Source organism: Schistocerca serialis, chromosome 5, assembly GCF_023864345.2.
Source record: "Schistocerca serialis cubense isolate TAMUIC-IGC-003099 chromosome 5, iqSchSeri2.2, whole genome shotgun sequence".
Classification (NCBI taxonomy): Eukaryota; Metazoa; Arthropoda; class Insecta; order Orthoptera; family Acrididae; genus Schistocerca; species Schistocerca serialis.
The window spans coordinates 147,469,943-147,495,009 of record NC_064642.1 but is presented as its reverse complement, the minus strand read 5'-3'; the positions used below and the strand labels follow the sequence as shown (position 1 = coordinate 147,495,009).

At 38.1% G+C, this 25,067-nt stretch overlaps 1 protein-coding gene across 1 annotated transcript in view; it reads right to left on the bottom strand.

Annotated features, from left to right (window-relative positions):
* LOC126481282 (papilin) overlaps positions 1–25,067 on the bottom strand; it is a 260,118-nt gene that overhangs the window by 172,918 nt on the left and 62,133 nt on the right. Inside the window, exons 12-18 of the mRNA XM_050104920.1 lie at positions 24,409–24,512; positions 17,096–18,722; positions 12,702–12,866; positions 9,753–9,966; positions 5,388–5,566; positions 3,475–3,663; positions 383–556 (exon numbers count right to left, since the gene is read on the bottom strand). Of these exons, the coding sequence (XP_049960877.1) occupies positions 383–556; positions 3,475–3,663; positions 5,388–5,566; positions 9,753–9,966; positions 12,702–12,866; positions 17,096–18,722; positions 24,409–24,512 (2,652 nt within the window). The remainder of the gene's footprint in view (positions 1–382; positions 557–3,474; positions 3,664–5,387; positions 5,567–9,752; positions 9,967–12,701; positions 12,867–17,095; positions 18,723–24,408; positions 24,513–25,067) is intronic.

Genomic DNA, 25,067 nt, shown 5'->3' with positions numbered 1-25,067 from the left:
GTTGAGATGAAAATCAAATGAGAACTTGTACCACATCAGAGTGTTAGCCAGATCCACAGATGCCATACAAAGTGGCTTATCCTGTTCCTTGGATTTTTCTTCAGACTGATGGGCTTTGCTGATCATGTCTGTAGTGTCCGTTAATGGAATGAAGCCACACTAACTTTCTGGTAGTATTTTATGTGTTGATAGTAATAGTTAGTTCTTCATGATGTGAGCAATAATTTCTTTGAACAAGACGGCTGGAACGTCTCAGTTGTTGCCCATCTGTCTTATCACTAGTCATGAAAGCAGTAACTATTAACCTGTGCTTGAGGCCTGATGTGATTTCTTCTTTGACTAATTTTTGGAATTTTCATGAAAAAGCTAAATAGTCACTTACCTTCCAGGTTTGGACCTTGTGCCGGCAATACATTGTCTGGACAGCAGCCAAATTCTGAATTCAGGCAACAACCTTCCTCATTTGGTCCATGAGCTGGTGTTATACCATCTCTGCAGCAACCATACTTTTCACTTTCACATGGCATTCGACACCCAATGTAGTCTGGTCCTAAAGCTACGATAGTGAACAGGGTTTCATGACAATGTCCTCCAGGGACAAATCAATATAATATTCACAAAATTTAAGTTGGATTTAAATGGTACTGTGGTATAATGAAGAACTGGAAATTGATAAAGGAAGCTATTAAAACTGGTTTTAAATCTCAACCTCAAGCTTCTGTATAAAGAATTACTTAGCCATTTACAAGTGAAAATTATGAATAAGTATCATGTTCAATGGACCATTTAATTATCTGACCAGACAGGGTGAGAAGGAAAGATTGATTGTTTAGTCTTCATTTTCATACTGTTCATTAAGTCTCCCCTGACCAATGGTCCTGGGTGCCTTTCCCAAAATCTACCCCTTTTCCTAGACCTCTCCAGTCCTTTTTCTTCACCCCTTTTCCTTCTCCTTCAATCCTTCTGCCTGAAGAAGGAGCTACAGGCTCCAAAAGCTTCCTAGTTATAACTTTCTTTTATGTGTGTGTCCTGCAGCCGCCTGTGGAGTAGATTTTTTATCTATCCAATTAAATTGTTTTGTCAAAAATTGATTGTATTCATTGTAACAGATGGAGTAAGTTTCTTTGACCATGACTGTTCCCGTAATATGAAATGTTATTTTCAGAGGACACTACTAGTCATAAATTTTTGTTGATTTGCTTAAATTATTTAATGAAGCAACATATTTTGAGACCTCATCTCAAAGTTACAATGGCAATACAAAATCTTTTAACGCAAGTACACAGATGTTAAAGAGATCTTAAAGTTGTTTTTTACAATCTTGGCACATGCTGTGGCCATCCTAAGTAGAAAGAGAAAGATAAACTACTATGAAGGAATGTTTACTTTGTTTGCTACTATGATGTTCACATGGTTAAGAAAAAAATAATCATTCATTTTGTTCATATGAATTGGCTGTGTTCTTGTCATGTATTCAGTTGCATTCATTGCTATGGCTCCTTGGATCTTTATAACTACTATTCATAAACTTGCAGAGGACACTTAAAACATGTCATCAAAACATGTTAATACAGAGAGTATTTATTTTTTAAAACTCCAGATGTGATACAGAAGAGTGCTACTGCTACCACTAAAAACATCAACAATAAACATTCAGCTACTGAAAAGTGCAATCTGAAAATCAACAAACAGTGTTGTAAATTTGTGAAAAATATTGTTAGGAGACACATGTCACTCATGCACTTAATCTAAGGTTGAATAATTTAAGCCAACAAAAATGTGTTACTGGTAGCAGCCTCTGAAGAACATTTTCATAAGTTGCTTCCATTCAGTGTCTAATATATTTCACTTTCTCTTTCCTCCTTCTCACATGACTCTGTTTCTATTGGGATGGCAACTGTTTTGAAAGCTAGATATACAATGTCCTTTTCACTTCAGTAATTTTAAGACCTATACCAATTACTTCTGTTTAACCATCTGCTCTAAGTGAGCATGTTTCTTCTTCCCTACATAGTGATAAATTACGAATTATTCAATAATTATTACCTTAACAGATAATTTCATTGTTTCAGTTTCTTTAAGAAGGTAGATCAAAGTGTGCAGTCACTTGTCTGATACATCATTTACACATATAATCTTTTTTTCAAGCAGTATGCAATTCGTCTGTTCTGGTCTTGTAGAATGTTATTTGCCAACGTTTCCTTGGTCGTCCACGTCTCTTCAACCATTTGATCTGTATGATAAAATGTATTTTAGTATTCTTCCTTCTAGCATTATGTTTACATGTGACAGCCATCTTTATTTATTTTCATTGATTCTGTTTTATGTTTTAAAAATATTCAGTTCTCTCTGTGCATTGCCATCTTTAAATCTGTTCAGTCTCAAACAGCATTTCACAGATTTCATCAATATAATTTCTGATCCCTGTATCTTACTCAGTTATTTAGGACTCATCACCCTTGCACTGAGCCACACAGCAAAACTTAGACAACACTCACTTTATAAAATTTCATAGTTTTTCTTGTTGTTCCACATAAGGCTTTATACCTACTTAGTTTGTGATCAATATCAGTATCAATTATGCAAGCAATCAGCCAAGGCACTGAAAGTGAGACATTAGTTCAATAGGTCTATTATCTAAGGTTGTTTCCATTGACTAAACATTTGCTTCTAAAATTCATAGTCTTGGTCTTTTCTGCAGATATTTTCATGTTATGTCCTGAGCAGGTCTTACAACGATAAAATACAGAGATCCCTGAAGTTTGTCCTCAGTTTCTTCAATAATAACTTGATCATCAGCAAGGAACAATATATTTAAGTACATTCTTTCATTTATTTTAATTCTGAGATTCCCAGGGACTGTATTGCAGGTGTTACTAAAGCTCTGAAATATTTTAACTGCACCTTCAATTAATAATATTGTCTGTTGATGACGACTCCTAAAAGGTTTGTTCTGTTGTGAAATATCTACTGCACAGGTACCCAGCAACAGTATTTAATCTTTAATTTGGCATCTCACCACACAATCTGTTTACTTTGCTTTCAAAAGAATGCTCATTTCTAAGGACTGCATCACATTTTTACCATGACAGTTAGTGCTTTGATGATTTCTTCCACAAACTGTTAACACCATCAGCTGAAGATGATAAACAGTTTCTCCACAATAATATTACAGAGTTTCAGCGACATTACTCGATATAATATCTGAAAATCTCATCAACATCTGTCACACTGGAAAAAGCCTTACACACTACAATAAATAATATTCCATGTTTTGATCAGGCTCAAATAAATAAGTATTATCAACTGCTGTTTCTTAATCCTGATATTGCACTCTGTCACTCATAGCAACTTGTAATTTAAATCAAGCATTTGTCACATATTGTGCTGAAATAAAATATACTATGCACACAACAGTGCAGAAAAATTATAAGACTGAGAGGAAGTTCACCTATAACCTTAAAACTGTAGTACCTGGGTTTATTTGATCGGGGCAACATCCAAAGTATGATGCAGTGCAATTTTCTGAGTTAATAACACCACATCCCTCAAAGTAAGGACCTGTAGCTGGTAGGTAACCATCTGGACAACATCCGTGCTCAGAAGCAGTGCAGTCAAGCTCAGCCTCTGTTGCGTTCAACCATGGTGTTGTAACACCAGACCCTAGACAAGAGGGAAAAAAATGTTGCTGTCAAAAGAGAGAACTGTGTTACAACTAAATCAAGATAAACAGGCTCCTATTATAAAAGTATCTTGGTACATTTGTTTTTACACACACACACACACACACACACACACACACACACACACACATCAGTCTGATTTTCAGAAGTAATAGATTCTTCCTGGAGAGGAGAGAAGGGTAGGTTGGGAAAGGTTAAAAAAGGGCAGAATGAGAGGGATCCATCTGGAGGGAGAGGGAGAGAGGGAGAGGGAGAGGGCGAGGGAGAGGGAGAGAGAGAGAGAGAGAGAGAGAGAGAGAGAGAGAGAGAGAGAGAGAGACTGAGATAACTGCAAATCAAGATATTTGAGAACAGGAAATATATTCAGAATGAAATTTTCACTCTTCAGTGCAGTGTCCACTGATAAGAAACTTCCTGGGAGATTAAAACTGTGTGCTGGACCAAGACTCAATCTCAGGACCTTTGCCTTTCACAGTGCTCTACTGATTCAGCTACCTAAGCATGACTCATGACCCATCCTCACAGCCTTACTTTCACCAGGATAGTACTTGCCTGTGAAAGACAAATGTCTCGAGTTTGAGTCTCGGTCCGGCACACAGTTTTGAACTGCCAGGAAGTTTCATATCAGTGCACACTCCATTGCAGAGTGAAAATTTCATTCTAGAAACATCCCCCAGGCTGTGGCTAAGCCATGTCTCCACAATATCCTTTCTTTCAGGAGTGCTGGTTCTGCAAGGTTCGCAGGAGGGCTTCTGTAAAGTTTGGAAGGTAGGAGACGAGGTACTGGCAGAAGTAAAGCTGTGAGGATGGGGCGTGAGTCGTGTTTGGGTAGCTCAGTCAGTAGAGCACTTGCCCGCGAAAGGCAAAGGTCCCGAGTTCGAGTCTCGGTCCGGCACACAGTTTTAATCTACCAGGAAGCTTCATATCAGCGCACACTCCATTGCAGAGTGAAAATTTCATTCTAGAAACATCCCCCAGGCTGTGGCTAAGCCATGTCTCCGCAATATCCTTTCTTTCAGGAGTGCTAGTTCTGCAAGGTTCGCAGGAGAGCTTCTGTAAAGTTTAGAAGGTAGGAGATGAGGTACTGGCAGAAGTAAAGCTCTGAGGATGGGGCGTGAGTAGTGCTTGGGTAGCTCAGTCGGTAGAGCACTTGCCCGCGAAAGGCAAAGGTCCCGAGTTCGAGTCTCAGTCCGGCACACAGTTTTAATCTACCAGGAAGTTTCAAGGAACATTTAGTTCAGCTATGCTGTCACTCTACACAAGGCTTACTGAGTCAGCAGAGAAAAATCAAATACTGCTTACAATAGACTGTATGGTAACACATCACATGAAATATGTATACAACATTGGAAGTGAAATGTAAGTGGATGAATCTGATACAGAAAACATGTTTGGAATCAAACACAAGACAGAACCCCAATAGCGGTATCATACTGTGGATACAGACATGGAAGAGAGACAAAATTATGACAGGAATGGATAATAATGATGAGATATATATTCCAAAAATTCCCATCAACCTACGCAAAATCTGGGGATTTATTGTAAATTTGATGTACTTCAATGGCTAGTACACAAAATTACTATGACAGTTTTGTGATAAGTAAATGATACAATACAAACAGTGAGGAACTGAAATATTCAGAGAATGCCACAAGCAAATTGGGTACACAATTACTTAGTGTCAATATGCCTGAGTCATACCTTCAAATTCATCATCATAGCAGCCAGTATTATTAGGCCCAGTTGCAGCCCTAACACCATCAGGACAGCAACCAAATTTTGTATCTGCACATGTGCATTCACCAGAACCTTCACATTCAAAGCAGCCAGCATTGTTTGGTCCCAAGGCCTTTGTAATCCCATCAGGACAGCAACCAAACCTTAAAACAAAAAAATTATAAAATAATAGAAATAATTTCACAATAGAAAGAGGAATAATCTAGAAGAAATATTAATTTTTCATTGTGAGCCAACAAAGCTTTTCACACAATCAGCAAAAGTTTTGTTTTCATGCTGGGGAGTCACATACAACAAATTTATATAGAAGCCAAAAGCAGCTACTATTACCCATAGACTTCTAATTTGCTTTACAAGCAGGGCCCTCTCTTCTGATCTGAGAGAGTAAGCTACCAGCAATAATGGTGAGGATGGAATGCTATAAGCACTTCTTTCTTCTACTTCTCTTATATATGCATTAATTGCTACGAAGAACAGTCCATTAAGGAGCAACCACAAGATCTTCTTGCATCAATATCCTATAATATGAATCACTAATGATCGTGCAGGGGGAACTGTAGATGATCTGAATTTTTAAGAAAAAAATTTTCTCTGGGTCTATTTCTTACTTGGAATGTGATATTAAAAATGGTTAATGTTATATTGCTAGAGAAGGTCGAAATGCACGCTATAAGCTAACGCAGGATGGCGTGAGGTCTGAAACAGGATACGTAATGAATGCTATAAAGAAAAGTACGTAGCTTCTGGAATGCTTAACTTTAATCCATCATTTGTATACATCGTTCTTGATGAGACATGCTTCATACGATAACTATCAATTGCTATGGCGCCTTGCTAGGTCGTAGCCATTGACTTAGATGAAGGCTATTCTAACTATCTTCTCTGCAAATAAACGAGGCTTCGTCAGTGTTGCATCGCTAGCTAAGTCGTCCGTACAACTGGGGCGAGTGCTAGTAAGTCTCTCGAGACCTGCCGTGTGGTGGCGCTCGGTCTGCGATCAGTGACAGTGGCGACACGCGGGTCTGTCGTATACTAGCGGACCGTGGCCGATTTAAAAGCTACCACCTAGCAAGTGTGGTGTCTGGCGGTGACACCACAGTTAAAACACCTGTAGTTATTCTTCCTAAGAGTAGCAGAAAACAAAGGGAGGAAAAACAATTGGACCATGAAACGCAGTTTGATTTGATTTACTTAGAAGGGCATTGCACACTCCACCAGCGGACATGTGTTTTGCTAAATTAACTGTTAACTAGATCACAAAATTCATTACATGAATGAAAAGCATTTGTAATCATGTTCTGATTATGATGATATTTCAACCAAAGTGCTAAACTGTGAGGCCAACTTGACTGTACCCCCACACCCCTCCCTTTTGTAATTGGTTAATGGATCAAAGTGTTTGATCACTCATTAATTCACCCATTTTCTGTAAGTCCCATCACAAAGGAGAACCATCAGGGATGTGCAATGAGTCATTATCGGTAGATTACTTCTGTAACGTATACTAACAACTAAATTACTTGTAGATTGCTTTACATTTGTATATGTATACTTAGGGAAAAACAAATCATTTGAAAAAGTCACTGTTCTCTCTCTTCTACTACTCAGCTGCTGTTTTTATCTACTACATCAAACAAAGCATTTATATAACTTTTCACACACCACTATCAGCTGTCTATAATTGGCAAAGTCAAGACCTAAATACAGTAAGAGAAGTTATGGCAGAATGTAAAGAATTTAGGAGTGAAGGTAACAACTCATTGAATAGTAGAAGTATTGAGTTGTAAACAGCCACATGATGAAAAATGAAAACTTTTCTAACTTTTGGATAAACACACACACACACACACACACACACACACACAGACACAAACACACACACCTACGCTGTACTGGCTGCATGCACTATGACTGTGTGCGGAACACTGTTATAGAAAACACACATTAAGAATAAGAGTGTATACACATACTAGACAAAAAATACAAAGAAAGCATACCAATAATACAAATAATTGGAACTGCTTCAGCTTCAAAAGAATTGTGGATCTACAGGACACAATGAATGAGTGACTGAATGAAAAAAGGACAACTATTCACAGATGGCATTTGTAGTATAAAAAATACTGACAGAGAAAAAAAAGAATTTATCTTACACATGCACATACATTATGGTAACATTTTTAACAAAGTCAATAGACAGCTACTGTGGCAGTTTATGGGAGAAAGAGGCTTCTCAGCACATCTAATTAACTCTGTTTAATCTCTTTGCAGAGAAACAAAAACTACAATCGAAGATGAAGAGAATGTGTCCAAACAATTGACAACAACACACAGAGCTGGACAAGGATGTGACCTGTTTCCAACTCTTTTCAATACCTATAAGGTGTGTTTTTTAAGTAAGTTCCATTTTGTTGTAGACACTAGTAGTTCGTATGCATACCACAATGAGTGCATGCCTTGTGCACCGGCATGCCTTGGGAACAACTGTGCTCAGTTTCAGCTCTGTAGCTAATCTGTACGGTTTTGTTCCGTGTTTTCAAAACATTTAAGACTATCAACTGACCTGCCGCGTGTGAGGTTCATTCAGTGATATGGTTTTTATCAGCAAGGAACCTGTCTGCTGCAGAAATTCATTGTCCTTCTCCATGACAATGCAAGACCTCACACTGCACGTCAGACCCGTGATTTATTGGACAGTTTTGGCTGGGAAGTTTTAGACTACCCACCCTACAGTCCTGATCTTGCAGAGAGCGATTACCATCTGTTCCTCCACCTCAAACAACACCTCAGTGGCAATTGTTACAATGATGATGACGACGTGAAAACGGCAGTGAGCTCTTGGTTATCGGAGCAGGCAGCAAGTTTTCATGAAGAGGGTATTTTAAAATTGGTTGAGGGGTATGATATGTGTTTGAACAAACTTGACAACTATGTTGAAAAATAGAGTGAAGTATGTACTTTCTGAAAATAAATTAATTTTTTTGAAATAACCTTTTGTTGTGTACTTATGTTCAAATGGACCTTACTTAAAAAACACGCCTTGTACATGGATGACCTAGTCAGGGTCCGGGAACAAAATACCAGCTACTGTGTAAAAATCAACAGAGAGAAATGCTTTAATACCCTACTGTACATAGATTATCAAATAATAATTCAAGAAAATGAAGATAATCTTCAAAGAGCTGTCTATCACCTTAATTTAAAGAAGATACATCAAGTTGCAGACAGGCATGATTAAAAGACACATACAGCTTTCATCAGTACAGAGAGAGAACACATACTACATTCTCACACACACAACATTCTCTCTCTCTCTCTCTCTCTCTCTCTCTCTCTCATACACGCGCACACACACACACACACACACACACACACACACACACACACACACACACAAGCAAGCATGCCTTAGCCACACACGACTGCCAACTCCAGCATCTCAGGCCAGAATGCAGCATCAGCCGTGGAAATTGAAACACAGTCTGCTGGTAAAGTCATGACAACTGTTTTTTTGTGATCGGAAAGCGGTATTGTTGGTCGACTTTATGCCCACTGGGACCACAATTAATACTGACAGGTACTGTGAAACTCTGAAAAAACTCAAATGGGCAATTCAGAACTGGAGAAGAGGAATGTTGAGCAAGGGTGTACACATTCTCCATGACAACGCTCGCCCACACATCGCTCTGCAAACTGTTGCTCTCCTGCAACAGTTTCACCCACTCACCCTATAGTCCTGACTTGGCACCCAGGGACTATCACCTGTTCCCTAAATTAAAAGAACATTTGGCTGAAAAGCGATTCAGCTCAAACAATGAGGTGAAAGAAGAGGTTCATAACTTTCTGAATAGCATGGCAGCGAGCTGGTATGACATTGGCATACAAAAACTGCCACAGCGTCTACAAAAATGCATCGACAGAAATGGTGATTATGTCGAAAAATAGCTAAATGTTCAAGCTGTAAACTGATGTAAACCACTGTAGAAATAAACAGGTCTATGTACTTATAAAAAATAGGAGACCTGATTTTTAGGATTACCCTCGTACATATAAGGTTAAGAATCAACTTATATGAAACTTGTAATGCTGATGTGAGAGGATGTTTCCAATGTCATGCATGAATAGTTATGTTTCTATTATAAACTTCCAAGCTATACTTAGTTAGTTCAAGAATAAACCATATGCCGTTGAACTACCACACACCCAAAGCTAATTTTCTTAGCTAAAATTTCATAAACTTAACCTACTTGGATTTTCATAACGGTTATTGCACATAAAATTACAAAATACTGATAATGTCAGCTACACAAAAAATGAGATGCTACTCACTCAGATGTTTTATAATCACAGGGTGGTTCTTCATCAGGACAACCTTCAAAATCATTTCCTTCTGCTATGCTAACATTGTCAGGACAACATCCAAACAAAGTTTCTGCACAAAGTGAAGGTGGACAACCTTCCCAGTGTGGACCTTTTGCTGGAGATACTTCATCTGGGCAGCAACCATACTTTGTCTCACCACATGTCCTCAATTGTGGGCAACCTTTGAGTAAAAGTCAATATTCAGTTCATAAAACTTCAATTGATTATGATAAATATACTTTTGTTATGTAGACACATGTAACAAAATAGAATGTATGTCCATTATACAGATATAAAGAATGAAGCAGTAAATAAATATTCAGAAAGAAAAGAATGTTTGGAACAAGATTAATAAACAAATTGTTTACAAGAGTGTATAGGATGTGAGCTCTGATGGAGAGCGGGAGGGGGAGCTGATAGGAGCTACTCATGTTAGTTTCGAGGTGAATGATGAAATACTTTTTAGATTCCATGAGAATTGGCTCTGGGTACACTTGCTGGTAGTAAACTTGTACATTCTGTTCAGGATTTCTTCTGACTGATACATCTGTCTCTTTGCAGTCTGTGATGCAAGTTCAGTATGCCAAGATTTTTTTCTGGAGACTGAAGCTTCCCTTGCCTTCTTCAGCCTCATATATACGTTATTAAGAGGAAAGTAGAGAGAGATACCATTATTAACAGTTGCTAGTTGCTGTTTTTTACTTTGGTAAGAAAAACCTGCTTTCAATCATTTGAAAGAGAGTATTCCAGTTAACATTGTCAAAAGCTTTCTCTAAGTCTACAAATGCTAGAAACGTAGGTTTGCCTTTTCTTAATATTTCTTCTAAGATAAGTCGTAAGATTAGTATTGCCTCACGTGTTCCAACATTTCTACGGAATCCAAACTGATCTTCCCCAAGGTCCGCTTCTACCAGTTTTTCCATTCGTCTGTAAAGAATTCGCGTTAGTATTTTGCAGCTGTGACTTATTAAACTGATAGTTTGGTAATTTTCACATCTGTCAACACCTGCTTTCTTTGGGATTGGAATTATTATATTCTTCTTGAAGTCTGAGGGTATCTCACCTGTCTCATACATCTATTCACCAGATGGTAGAGTTTTGTCAGGACTGGGTCTCCCAAGGCCGTCAGTAGTTCTAATGGAATGTTGTCTACTCCCGGGGCCTTGTTTCGACTCAGGTCTTTCAGTGCTCTGTCAAACTCTTCATGCAGTATCTTATCTCCCATTCCGTCTTCATCTACATCCTCTTCCATTTCCATAATATTGTCCTCAAGTACATCGCCCTTGTATAAACCCTCTATACACTCCTTCCACCTTTCTGCCTTCCCTTCTTTGCTTAGAACTAGGTTTCCATCTGAGCTCTTGATATTCATACAAGTGGTTCTCTTTTCTCAAAAGGTCTCTTTAATTTTCCTGAAGGCAGTATCTATCTTACCCCTAGTGAGATAAGCTTCTACATCCTTACATTTGTCCTCTAGCCATCCCTGCTTAGCCATTTTGCACTTCCTGTCAGTCTCATTTTTGAGACATTTGTATTCCTTTTTGCCTGCTTCATTTACTGCATTTTTATATTTTCTCCTTTCATCAATTAAATTCAATATTTCTTCTGTTACCCAAGGATTTCTATTAGCCCTCGTCTTTTTACCTACTTGATCGTCTGCTGCCTTCACTACTTCATCCCTCAGAGCTACCCATTCTTCTTCTACTGTATTTCTTTCCCCCATTCCTGTCAATTGTTCCCTTATGCTCTCCCTGAAACTCTGTACAACCTCTGGTTTAGTCAGTTTATCCAGGTCCCATCTCCTTAAATTGGCACCTTTTTGTAGTTTCTTCAGTTTTAATCTACAGCTCATAACCAATAGATTGTGGTCAGAGTCCACATCTGCCCCTGGAAATGTCTTACAATTTAAAACCTGGTTCCTAAATCTCTGTCTTACCATTATATAATCTATCTGATACCTTTTAGTATCTCCAGGATTCTTCCATGTATACAACCTTCTTTTATGATTCTTGAACCAAGTGTTAGCTACTATTAAGTTTTGCTCTGTGCAAAATTCTACCAGACGATTTCAAGCTGTTGTTTCAAAGTACCACATTTTTGAACTCGAAGTTCCTTTTGATTGTCGGTCATAAACCAAGGAACAAACTTGACAGCAACCCTTTTTACTCCCAAGTCTTCCATTAAAATTTGCTGAACTGAGATCCAAAATAGCCCACTAATCTCTGACAGTTGACCAATTGTCCGCCAACTTTCTGTGAGCACAAGCCCTCAAATTTTTCCAAATTTTTTCATCAGTTCAGGCAGTTGGTAGACATAAAGAATGATGTTTGTCATCAATCGACATGTCGCCATTTTTAAATCAAGAAAACCACTCATACATTTGAGTTTTTCACACAGCGTCATCCTGATAAGCTGTTTCTGACATTAAAACAGTTTCAGCGGCAGTTTTACCAAGTATAAAACAAAATTTCACAGCTGCACATTGTTCACTTAAAACTTGCCATTGTAAAAAACAAAACAAAAGAAAAGAACAAAACAGCACAGCAAAAACAATCACTGGAGATGGACAAAACAAGTCAGGTCAAGAACAAAGGTGACACTGAACTGGCAATGAGTTGTGCTATACATGCCCAGTGGCAAAAATGTGTACTACAGAATCTCTGCCCAAGGCAATGTTATTCCAGTTTTTTTTTTGGGTACCCCCCTCATAAATTTCTATCACTGCTTCAGTTATGGTGACAGCAACGCAAACTGAAAACCTGAACTGCAAAATCCAGAATGAGCAGATGTTAAAATAGGAGGGGAAGCTTAACATTCCATTGAAATGCTCATATAGAAACTGTAGTACTTTTTAATATAGACAAAGATTTGTTGGAACTATCTCTGGGTTAGTGAATTTCAAATTAAAAGTCGTACCCAAGCTGAACGGTCCTTGGGCTTTTGTAATACCATCTGCACAACAGCCAAACTTAGTTTCTTCACATTTTAATACTCTTGGTTTCTTCCTTCTACGGCACTTCTTTCCTTTTGATTTTATGGTTGTTACTAATTCTCTCAAGGTGGTTGCTGTCTCCCACAGACCTAGAAAAAGAAAAAGACACGAAAGAAGTACTATTTACTAATATACTGTATCTCCTAATATTATGTGACACATTGTTTATGGTGCAATGAAGTGCTAAAATGTCAACAACCCCCCCCCCCCCCCCCCCAAACAGATGCTCAGTTGAGAACAGGTCATGTTGAACAGTTCCGCTGTTTGTGCTTGTATGCTCTTTACTGCTCGTTACCCCATATTGGGCAATCTTGTTTGCCACTTTCTTCTAAAGATTTGTATATTTCTCTCTATAAAGTATTAAAGACTATGACTTCAGAGTGGAATAAAACATTAAGAACATTTTACAAATACCCAAAAGATATGTTTATTACACACTGGATGTTTCCTCAAGCTGACCTGCTGCTAAGCCTTCTGCTTCTTGTCTCGATGATATGTTGCTTTTGGTCCAGCATCTCACTTTCACTCTTTGGTTATAGGCACATCCTTCTTACATGGCATAGACTGTTTTCCATCGGCCAAATTTTTATTCATTGACTACCCCCTATGAGCATTATGATTTTAACTACAAAGTTTGGTCTTGTATGTTCTCCGCTTTGTTGTTTACTGCATTTTAATTTTTGTAAGTATACTTGTTTTTTATTTACTCTCATAATTGGGTGCTTATGGCTCCAGTATTACTTTAATGTATAAGGGTTCAATTACTGTCACTATTTATTTCCTATTGTGTAGATATGCACCTGATGATGTGGCTTTAAGCCACAAACCTGGGTGTACCTTAATAAAATTGGTCAAGATACAGCTGTTTGTGAAGTTCTTGCTATAAAATACTCTATCACAGTAATGGATGCCTCGACCACAGAGTCATTTGTAATTATGTTTTGTATGAACCAACACCAAAAAGGAGTATTTGTGAGCAAATAAAATATAATTTAAACATGATCATCTCATGCCTCCTGATTATCTAGGTACTGTCATTTTTCACAGCACTATGGGATGCCATTTTATATATAACCAAAAATAATATACAAATTAGACATGCTATCAATTATGAGTAATAACTTTGCTGCAGTTCTATATGTCTGTCATTTGAAATTTATTAAGTAACATGTTTTTCAAAATAAAATTCCGTTGTCAGTTGCAAATATGTTTTTAATATACTTTACCCATTTCGAAAAATTAATTTTTCATCTTCCAAAGCCTACAAAATTAATTTATCAAAACCTGTAAAACATATTGAGAATATATTTGCAACAGTTGACTCAAGGTTATTCTGTAAAATATATACTATAGTTCCAGAACGAGATTTTCACTCTGCAGTGGAGTGTGCGCTGATATGAAACTTCCTGGCAGATTAAAACTGTGTGCCCGACCGAGACTCGAACTCGGGACCTTTGCCTTTCGCGGGCAAGTGCTCTACCAACTGAGCTACCGAAGCACAACTCACGCCCGGTACTCACAGCTTTACTTCTGCCAGTACCTCGTCTCCTACCTTCCAAACTTTACAGAAGCTCTCCTGCGAACCATGCAGACCGAGTTCGAGTCTCGGTCGGGCACACAGTTTTAATCTGCCAGGAAGTTTCATATCAGCGCACACTCCGCTGCAGAGTGAAATTCTCATTCTGGAAACATCCCCCAGGCTGTGGCTAAGCCATGTCTCCACAATATCCTTTCTTTCAGGAGTGCTAGTTGTGCATGGTTCGCAGGAGAGCTTCTGTAAAGTTTGGAAGGTAGGAGACGAGGTACTGGCAGAAGTAAAGCTGTGAGTACCGGGCGTGAGTCGTGCTTCGGTAGCTCAGTTGGTAGAGCACTTGCCCGCGAAAGGCAAAGGTCCCGAGTTCGAGTCTCGGTCGGGCACACAGTTTTAATCTGCCAGGAAGTTTCATATACTATAGTTGCTCAAAATTACAGCGCTCAATAAAACACTAAATAACTTGCATTATGTTCCTTATATTAAGAATGAACAACATCAAATGAGGACACCAAGTTGCCACAAAAATTTACAAGAGAATTCGGTGGGCTGCAAAATGAAAAATACCTCTTTCTGCTAACAAGGAAATGCTCTTACATCAGTTCAGTATTTTTCTCTTACTTTGAACATGATAACTCTACTGGTCTTATTGCAAGCAATGCAGGTTTAACATCATGTTTCTTTGACATTTCTAATCATTTGCATGTCCAACTCCACACAGTAATAGCTTATTTTTCTGTCATGCAAATGTTAATCTTTACTGACTTCAGTGCTTTCTTTTCATTTTAGAAAATCATACAAGAAGGTATTCTTGCAAAAATAATCACGAACCATTGAAATGTTCACACATTTTTCTATCACATTTACATGTGTATTCCTTTTTTTCTTCTTTTAAATCAAATGTGAACCTACATTTTCTACCCTGACTGAGAAAACTCACTAGCCAAGAGGCCATGGTTGGCTTTGCTGCATCTGTCTTAAGGACTCTATTTTTAATCTATTAGAAACTCCTAACAGGTACAACAAAGGTCATGCTATATTGTGGGTACTGAAATTTATACATCAGATTACATACTGTGAAGCATAGCCCTATTCATTCCCACCCACACCTATAATAATAATAATAATAACAATGAGCAACTTGCTGAAGTACGAATACAAATTTAGAGACACTTGTAACTCCCCCCCACCCAAAGCCCCCCCCCCCCCCCCAAAAATGATGAAACATGTTAAAGAAGAAAGTAAATAGTGCTCAAAACACTGAATGACATGGAAAGAGTACTACAATTTCATTTCATTATGTCACACTGTAATCAAATGTCTAATTCTTTTTTTACCATTATATGACACAAGAATCACTTGAAAATAACTTTAGAGTAATGGTTTGGATATACCACTTGCCAAATTTTAATCCCACAATACAACACATTCCTGAACAGCCCACAACATAGCAGACTGAATACTAATTGTCTGTATCTCACAGCCATTTTGCTGCTTTCTGGCTTACTTATGCTACCAGTCTGTAGAGAAGTGAATGTGACATGGCTCTCTCTAGCCAGTACATTGACAATGCAACATAGATAATAAGAGGAAAATATATAACAGGAATAAATTAATAAGATGGAGGGCAACATAAAACTACTCACAATTCCACCATAACTTTGTTAAAGAGAGCAGTTTTTGGTGTCACACACTGGCCTGGAAATTAGATTTTGTAACAATTTGTTCCATTCCCCATTGTATGAGACAATAACATATGCACAGTTGGAATGACGGAACAAAACCACCAAAAGTATTTGAAACGGTAATATAATAAGAGGTACAAGAAGCCTTTACCTTATTACATTACCATGAAGTTCCCTACAAATTCTGCTAGACAGGAAAGTCATTTCATGAGAATAAAGTGCCAGTTACAAATAGAACTGTTTAAACCTGATTTTAACCTGACTTGATATTTTCAAGCTGTTCTGAAATACCATATTTATGTCAGACTAAACAGATTCACTGCACCACTTGGCATCACTGTAGCTATAAAATGGATTCCCATTCGAAGGAAACATTTCATCAGTTAATCAATAGTTTTATCATAAAAATGGAGAGGTAATGAAGACAAAGGCAGCACCAAATGCCTATTTAGTAAAGTGGAAGGGGTTGAGAAGTGAGAAATCTCTGACTGCAATTTGAGATGGCTCTCCCAGTATTAGTGTGTGTCTTTTAAAATATTTTGACTCACTGTTTAGCTTCTTCATTGAGCAGTTTACAACTCTTATTTCACACTAGTCACTTGCTGTTGCCATAAGCCATTACTTCTACCATATTATTTGATTGAAATTTATCGGAAGGTAAGTCCTCGAATTCTGAATTTAGATGTTGTACAATGCTAATTGACACTCTTTACATAGTCAATCGAGATTCGTTGTCTGCTTGTTTACATAGTAATTATCTACCATAGGACAGTCTGCACACTTTTCTCTGTGATATTATTTTACTCTTCTTGAATTTCTCATCTGCGCCGGCTTAATTGTGCTGTTCTGAAATCAAACTTTTTGCTTCTAATGGATCATCTCATTGAAGACATATTCCTACTCAAAATTTTTATTTTTTTCATTATTTATTTTTCATGTGTTTTGGTTGCATGCCTTGATAAGTTACGGAGTAGTAAAATTTTAAATGCCTGCAATTTGTGTTACACATGCACAGTGTGAAATTCAAATTCTACTCATAGAACATAGAAAATTGATCAGAATGGTGAAGAAGCTGCTATACAAACACTGATGTGATACATACTCTCTTTTTTTGTTGTTACTGCTGCTTCTTTTGTAGATGTGTAGTCTAAAATTCCAGTGCTTCCGGTAAAGACTTTATCAGCTGTTGTAGAAGCAACTTCTGATGTTTCTTCAGATGCTACAGATGTACTCATAGTTTGTGTTGCAGATGAAGCAGTCTCTTCTGAAACTGTTGTTTCTGAACTGACTGATGTTCTTTCAGCTGGTGAAACTGTTGTTGCCATGGAAGTTTCCCATGGTGTGGAAGTTTCTGCAATTGTTTCCTCTGTAGTTTCCGATGGTTCTGTGCTGGCTGATACTTCAGTAGTCATTGAAATTTCTGTGCTTGTTAATACTTCTGTACCAGCTGATTCTTGTGATGTAGATATTCCTGTGGACTGTGAAACTTCTGGTTCTGAAGTGGAAACAGATGAAACTTCTGTTGGGTAGGAACTTCCTGGGGTTAATGAAGAAAATGAACTTTCTGAAGTTGATGATGGAATCAATGATGAACTATCTGAAGATGATGAATACAGTTCATCTGTTGTCACTTCACTGTATGCTGTTGAACTTCCCTCAGTTGTTTGTTGGGGTATAGTGTCATCAGCTTTTGCAAATGCTGAAGCATCAAATTCTCCTTCAAACTGTGGAATTGTGGATTCCTCTGCATCTGATGACACAGTTGTTGTACTTCCTTCTAAACTAATTGCAGATGAAACAGTAGATGAATCACTGCTTTCACTTGTGCTTTCAACAGTGGGTGTGCTGCTGTTTTCATAACTAGCTGTGCTACTGCTTTCATCACTAGCTGTGCTGCTGCTTTCATCACTAGCTGTGCTGCTGCTTTCATCACTAGCTGTGCTGCTGGAAGTGTCAGTGGAAGATGATTCAGTAACAGTATCTGTTTCTAATCCTGAAGATGTTGTCATAAGCCCTGAAATCTCTGTTGTGTCATCTGCTGTTTCAGTTTCTCCACCTGTTATCTCTGCAGTTACTGTTCCACTATCAGTAATACTTTCAGCAGTGGTAGAGTCTACAGAAGTAGATGTGTCAGGAACAACACTGGTTTCATAAAGATTAACAGTAGTTCCAAAACTAGTGCTTCCATCAGTATCTGAGGCAGTAGTCCCAACTGATGTGGTATCAGGTGCTTGACTACTGGAAAGTGATTGAGAGTCAGTGCTACTGTAAGTTTCGGTACTCATAACATCCTCCCCACTAGTGGTCTCTGGTACTGAAGTGCTAAGAGAGGCTTCAGAGCTAGTGCCATCACTTCCAGATGTATCTGGCAGACTATGAGGCTCATCTGTGAAGCTTTCATCAGTGGAGGAAAAGTCATCTGTCGTTTCATCGTAAGCGTCTGTTGTATAAGCAGTGTCTTCATCTTCAAAGGTGCTTGCTGCATCACTTAGCATTAATTCCTCATCGGCCATTGCAGCTGTTGAGAAACTGGATTCTGGAGATCCTTTGGTATCTGTGGCACCTTCAGAAAGACTGACAGTACTCACAGAAGATAAACCACTAACTACACTATCAGACATGATTGTTGCCACGAAGGTTTGAGATGGGAGTCCATCAGCACTAACTGCTCCTACTTCTGATGTCACTGTAGCAATGTCTTTAACACTGCTAGGTGATTCAGTTTTGCCCTGGAAAAAAAATGCAAGAAGTAAACAAAACTGATTCATGTGATTTCACATGGATTTAGATTACAGTAAAAATTGAAAGAATAAACACAAAAAACTTTACACATGTATATAAATGGATGGTAAGTCTCCAGTTAAGGCAAGAATATTAATTATATGACATCAGAAATCAAAACAATATTCAAACAGATGTGAGATTAGTTTGAAGAATACAGTTTCAATGACTCCACATAAATTGTTGTTTTAAATAGATTTTAACGTAATGAATCCAGTATCTGTACACAAATATTTCAAAACTTCATCTCACAATAATTTTTGTTTAGCCTTCATTTAAATTTTCATACTTTAATGCACATTTGTCTATGAAATTTTAGTTGTATGTCACATATTTTTGTTACAGAGAGATGTAGGGAAATGCCAACATCTTAATGCATTGTTCATAAGCTGGCAGTGTCAGCAACCATTCTGGTACTGACATGAAGTCAATGAAAAGAAAGTGTCATCTATTAATATTTAATTGAGTGGTGTGAAGATTGTGTTCCAAGTCAAATAATTTTATAAGAATAGTGACAGTATACTACTGTGCAAAGAGGATTTTGCTGTCATTACTAGCGAGGACATTATGATCATGTTCCACTAGTTTGCTCAGTTAGAGCACTGATCTGTAATTTTGAAGGAAGGAGTTCAGATTTGTGTAAGGAATCTGTAGGTAGCACTCAAACTGTATATACCTCAGAGAATAAAGATGCTGTTTGTATTGCCATTGGCCTCTACTGCTTTATCTAACAACATACCTCAGCACCCTAGTGCTATAAATTACAGATGATGCACATACTAAACCCTTGAGACACTATACTGCATAAGAATTTTTATGAAAGGAGTTAGCTGAGAATATCATTTTCCTTGATACTTATGGGTGAGAGATAACTCTTACTTTCATCTTAACATCAGTTTGAACGAACAAAATTTTCATTAAGTGAGGTGCAAATATATCTCAATTTATATCATTATATCATCATAATGATTATGTAAGCTGTGTGCTGCAGGAAGTAATATCTTTCTTGACTCATCTATGAATACAGTTTATTTTTCAGAATAATATAAGGAACTCTTTTGGTGATGTACTACACATCTTTTGTAGCACCTTCAATTGGAGTTCATTACGAAAGAGCTTTTCTGTGAAGCTTTTGACCTCATTAAACAAAACTGCAATGAATCTTACAACTCATATTTGTATCTTATTTTGTCCATTGATTAAACTTACTTAATAACATTCAAGAATTGGTTGAATTAAGATTTTGTTAATTGATCTGTGTAGACAATATTAAACATCCTTAAGATTTTTCCAACAAATCTCAGTTCAACACATCCCACCATGTAACCACATTGTCTCACAATGGTGACATCTTTTGTTTCCAAGCTATTGTTATTTAAGTGAAAAATGATACATTAATTGTGGTGATTTGAGTGATGTCTGATTTACGATGGAAATGATGAAACATGATTTTTTACTGTAGCAAGTTTGAACTTTTGAAATAAGCTTATAGAGATAATGGTCTAGGTCAAACACAGTCTTATGACTGGTTCTCCTGCTTCAAAAGTGGTTCTCAATTAACTAAAGATAATCTCAGTCACTCATACATCATATTTCATAAATCCCATCAGAAGGTGAGCCTCTAAGAACATTTAAATTATGAGATAGAATTGCTGGTTAGTACTTACTTTCAGGAAGTGAAATATTTACTGTTAACAGCAGACACACATAAAAGTACATGACAATGTCCTAGGTTTCAGAACTATTAGTTCCTTCCTAAGCAGCAAGGAAGGGAGAGGTTGGAGAAGATGGGGTAACAAGAGAACCTGTACCCTGGGGAAAGTGGGGGCCATGGCCCCACCCTAGCTCTCATGGAAAGGAAAAGAATAGTCAGTATTATCCAGATTTTTAACAGGTTCAGAGCTGAAACTTTTTTAACGTTACTTATGAGTTGTCATTCACCTTTCAAAATGTTAAAAATACTGCATACCCACTTGTAGGGCAGTTTACTCAGACCATAAGATGAGAAGGAGTCACCTGTGAGAACAGGGGAAACTAATATCACGTGGGGGGATTTAAATAGCTCATGCAGTGTAGTAGGCATTCAGTTTCCTTGAGTCATGCTGTAGGGCATGATCAGCAACTGGTACTACATGTCACAAAGATGACAGTTATTTTACACGCATTTATGTGCTTAGCCAGTTCAATGGCACTCATTTCCACATGAGAAGCAGTACAGTGGGCACAGGTAAGCTGATAAACAATACATATGGTTCTGCATGTTGTTCTGCCTTTGATATTGTATGATTTATCAGTGATAGAGCTATATTATGTGGTAGTGGGTGGATGCATGGGACTGGTTTTACAGTCAGGATTATTAAAGGGGTAGGAACCTTGGGATATGGATTAATGGTTTGGGAATATCCTGTGGTTTGACTAGGATGTTATGGAGATTAGGAGAGTAATGGAGGGCATCAGTGAGCGGTGAGAGGAGGATGTTGGGGAAGGAGGATTCATTTCAGGGTTTGACTTTAAAAAAATCATAGGCTTTGCAATGGTAATGTATTGAGGCATTCAAGGCTTGGGTGGAACCAGATAGGAGGGGTGTACCCAGGCATCCTCAAGTCCAACTAGTGATTCTCAAACCATTCTGACCTAATTTGTGAACAGTAACTGCTGTATTGTCTTGCTGGAGGTACATGTGGCCTGCAGGGTGCTGTTTGTGAGGAAACAGACACAGATGATCAACCAAACAAAACCGGAGGACAGCACTTCAAATCCCTAAGCAGTAATCCTGGTGAATGCCACGATGACTCCTTTGAAAAAGGCGAAGGTAATTCAAACTTATGTTCTACCTCTAAAACTGAAACTAAAATTCTTATGAACAGCCCTTGGAACGACCAACAGTAATGACTACTGCCGGGTCATTCTCAGCCAACAGGTGTCACTGGATGCAGATATGGAAGGGCATGTGGTCAGTACACTGCTCTCTCATCCATTGTTAGTTTTCATGACCAGAGCCACTATTTCTCAATCAAGTAGCTCCTCAAATGGCCCCACAAGGGCTGAGTGTAATCTGCTTGCGAACAGTGCTTGTTAGAGCCAGACGGTCATACTTTTCAAGTGCAAGCCAAACCCAACAGCACTTAACTTTACTGATCTGATGGGAATCGGTGTTACCACTGCAGCAAGGCCATTGGGCTATTCCATCTCTAATGACCTCACTTTCACCTTCCTCCCTTCACTTAGTTGAACTAGAGATTCCGTTTTATTCGATATTGAGAGGCAATGGAAAATTTATAAGGAGATCCATTTCACTCTCCGTAAACATTTCCCAAACAAAAATAACTTCACCACCAGCTTGAAGAGCACACTGTTGTCAACTGGGGCACGTTGTCTCACGTTGCTTTTTTTTTTACTGTCATTGGCATATAGCAACACAAATACCACAACTCATCAGACCAAATAACATTTTTTTCCATGCTTCAAACATCCAGCTGGTAGTGTTCCTGATGCCAATGTTAATGTCTGTGAACTGTACATTTAGCAAGCAGAGGAGTGCATCTGGGGCAATAGTTCTTGCACCACGCAATGATTGGGTGATACGGTAGTTCATCATTCATTACCCAGTATATATTTAGTGAATGTGTTTCACTGTAATTCATCTATTCAATGTCATAATTCACAATGTTCAATATCAATAACTGTCAACATGTTCTTGCTCATGATCATGACAGCTGACTTGATGGCAGTGGTTTTCTCCAAACTGAAGTATTCATAGTACACCTTTGATTCAGTGGTACATGAAAAACCCAGTCCCTATATGGACCTAGTAATGAGGGTGTTCCATATACCAGGAACGCACAAGCTAGCTGTGATCAACTGCACTGCTATTGCATGCCTTGTCCAACCTACTCTTGTCTGTCAAGTCAATTGCCAATACAAGGTTTGACATCATCCCAGTCATCCCGATCACCAAACTTTGGCACTTGACAAAGGTTGCAGAACTGATCTCTCATTCAATAGCCCACAAGGGTATATGTACAGCAACACTCCTATTGCTTCACATATACCCAATGCTACTTTTGCTAATAATGCCTTCTCACTGAAAACAAATTACTGCGTTCTTACTGCCAGGAAGTCTTCAAACCAGTCATTAAATTGGCCCAATGTTTTATGAAGGCATAATTTGTTTCTTATGGGATGGCATGTAACAGATTTCATGTACAGGGCAAGCAAGTTCACACGTGTCTGTGGAACCCATGTTCATTAGTAAAGTGGAGATGTTCAAGCTTAAGAAAAGTAATCAAACACAAGAACAAAGCATTTCCTAGGAGTCTACATCAGATCTTACTAACTACACATTTTTGGAGTACCTGTGATATTGTTACTTTAAGATACTTCCCCAACTGGCTGCAGGCATTATGAAATTACAAAACCCTGCCTCACTGCTAGCAATGGATATACCGTTACTGAAGGGTCTCCAGTGGAAGTGCCCATATCATCCACCAACAGATAACTTCCATTGATTGGTATCGATTCTAGAAAATGTCTACAACGAAGAGCTGACGCTGAGTGTTGGCAAAATAAATGACATCTGAACATCGCTAGAATACAAGCTCACTTGGGATATGAAGGGTCAGAAGATTGCAAGGAACTATCCTAGGACATGCCTGAAGTGAAACTACGAATTCCTTAAACTTGATGGTTGGACAAAGATTTGAGGTCTACTCCTTGCAATTGAAAGTGCAAGGCCTTTAACAACTGCATCAGCTAATTTAGTGTAGACAGTGAATTCATATAGCATGTAAAAGATATAAATAATGTTCCTATCACCTGTTTCTGATGACATAAAGGCATGTGTTGAAATGGACTAATCCAGGAAGCTGACAATCGTACATCATCAACAACTGTGATACTGAATCTGAATGAACTCTTCAAACAACAGTTCAGGATAAAGTGAGGGCACTTGGCTTCCTATGTCCAAGCATCTGCTCAAAAGGCAACCATCATAATAAAATATACAATCTCTCCCGTGCCTCATCCACAGGATGTAGGACATGATATGGCTGGAGCATTTAACAATGAGATGATATTTGGATGATATTTAAAAAGTGATAAATTTTCATGAATACACTAATAGCTCAAATTTAAGTTATTTTTAATATACATGTGCCCTTTTCTTATAGAGAACAATTATTTTATCTACTACAATTTCAAAATAAAAATGAGGAAAGGCAACCACTCTTCACGCATAGCACATGGAAAAACTTAAAATATCACTAGCTCCTGAATGAGCTTCTATTTTTATCCAGTTAAAGAAGCACCCCCACCCCACCTTCCCTTCAGTCCCACACAAAGGGAGGTGGGATGGGGATGGAGGGGGGAGGGAGGGAGAGAGAGAGAGAGAGAGAGAGAGAGAGAGAGAGAGAGAGGGAAGGAGGGAGGGAGGGAAGGAGGGTAGGAGGGAGGGAGGGAGGGAGGGAGGGAGAGAGAGAGAGAGAGAGAGAGAGAGAGAAACAAATGCACACCCCTATGAAAACACAGCCAGCCATCAATCAACTGCAGGTGAGTGGCTGTCTTTCCTCATTTTTGTTTTAAGTTTTGTTATGGTAACAATTTCAAAATATTGTTTTGTAAATATATTTAATTCACCATAGATGAAGCTTCCAAGACAGTATCTGTAGTGAAGTAAATTTCTTCCTCTTCTTCACATTCTTCCTCCAATGAGACCTCATCATCTGTAGTGATGACTTCATCTGTAAAGAGAAAGGAAATTGTTCACTGGCTCTCAAGTAAAAACAAGTTTACTATTATGAAGAACAATGACTCAAGTAACAGCTGTGCAATCAATCCACTACAAACAAATTGTTAAGAAACATTACAGATTTAATTTTAATTGGTGCTTTATGTTTTACACAATGTTTTATTTTTCATTGTTTCCATTCATTATTTTATCTCACTCACATGAGGAATTGCTAGTTGTATTAGTGGATTGCTACAAGGACCAATCAAAACATAAAAATTTTTCAAAAGAAATTTTTTATTGAGGAACAATATTCTAAGTTACATCACTTCTCCCTCAACCTCTATGCACTTGATCCATCCCTTAACAAATTTCCTTATTCTGTACTGCAAGAAGTTCTGTACCATCATGCACATCTACTCTTGCACCACATCCAAAGAAAACTTACATACAAATGCTCATTCATTATACCAAAAAGGTGAAAATCAATTGGAGCTAAACCAAGACTGTATGGTGGATGCTCCAGCACTTCAAGACAAAGAGTTTGAATACAGTGGATTGTTTGATA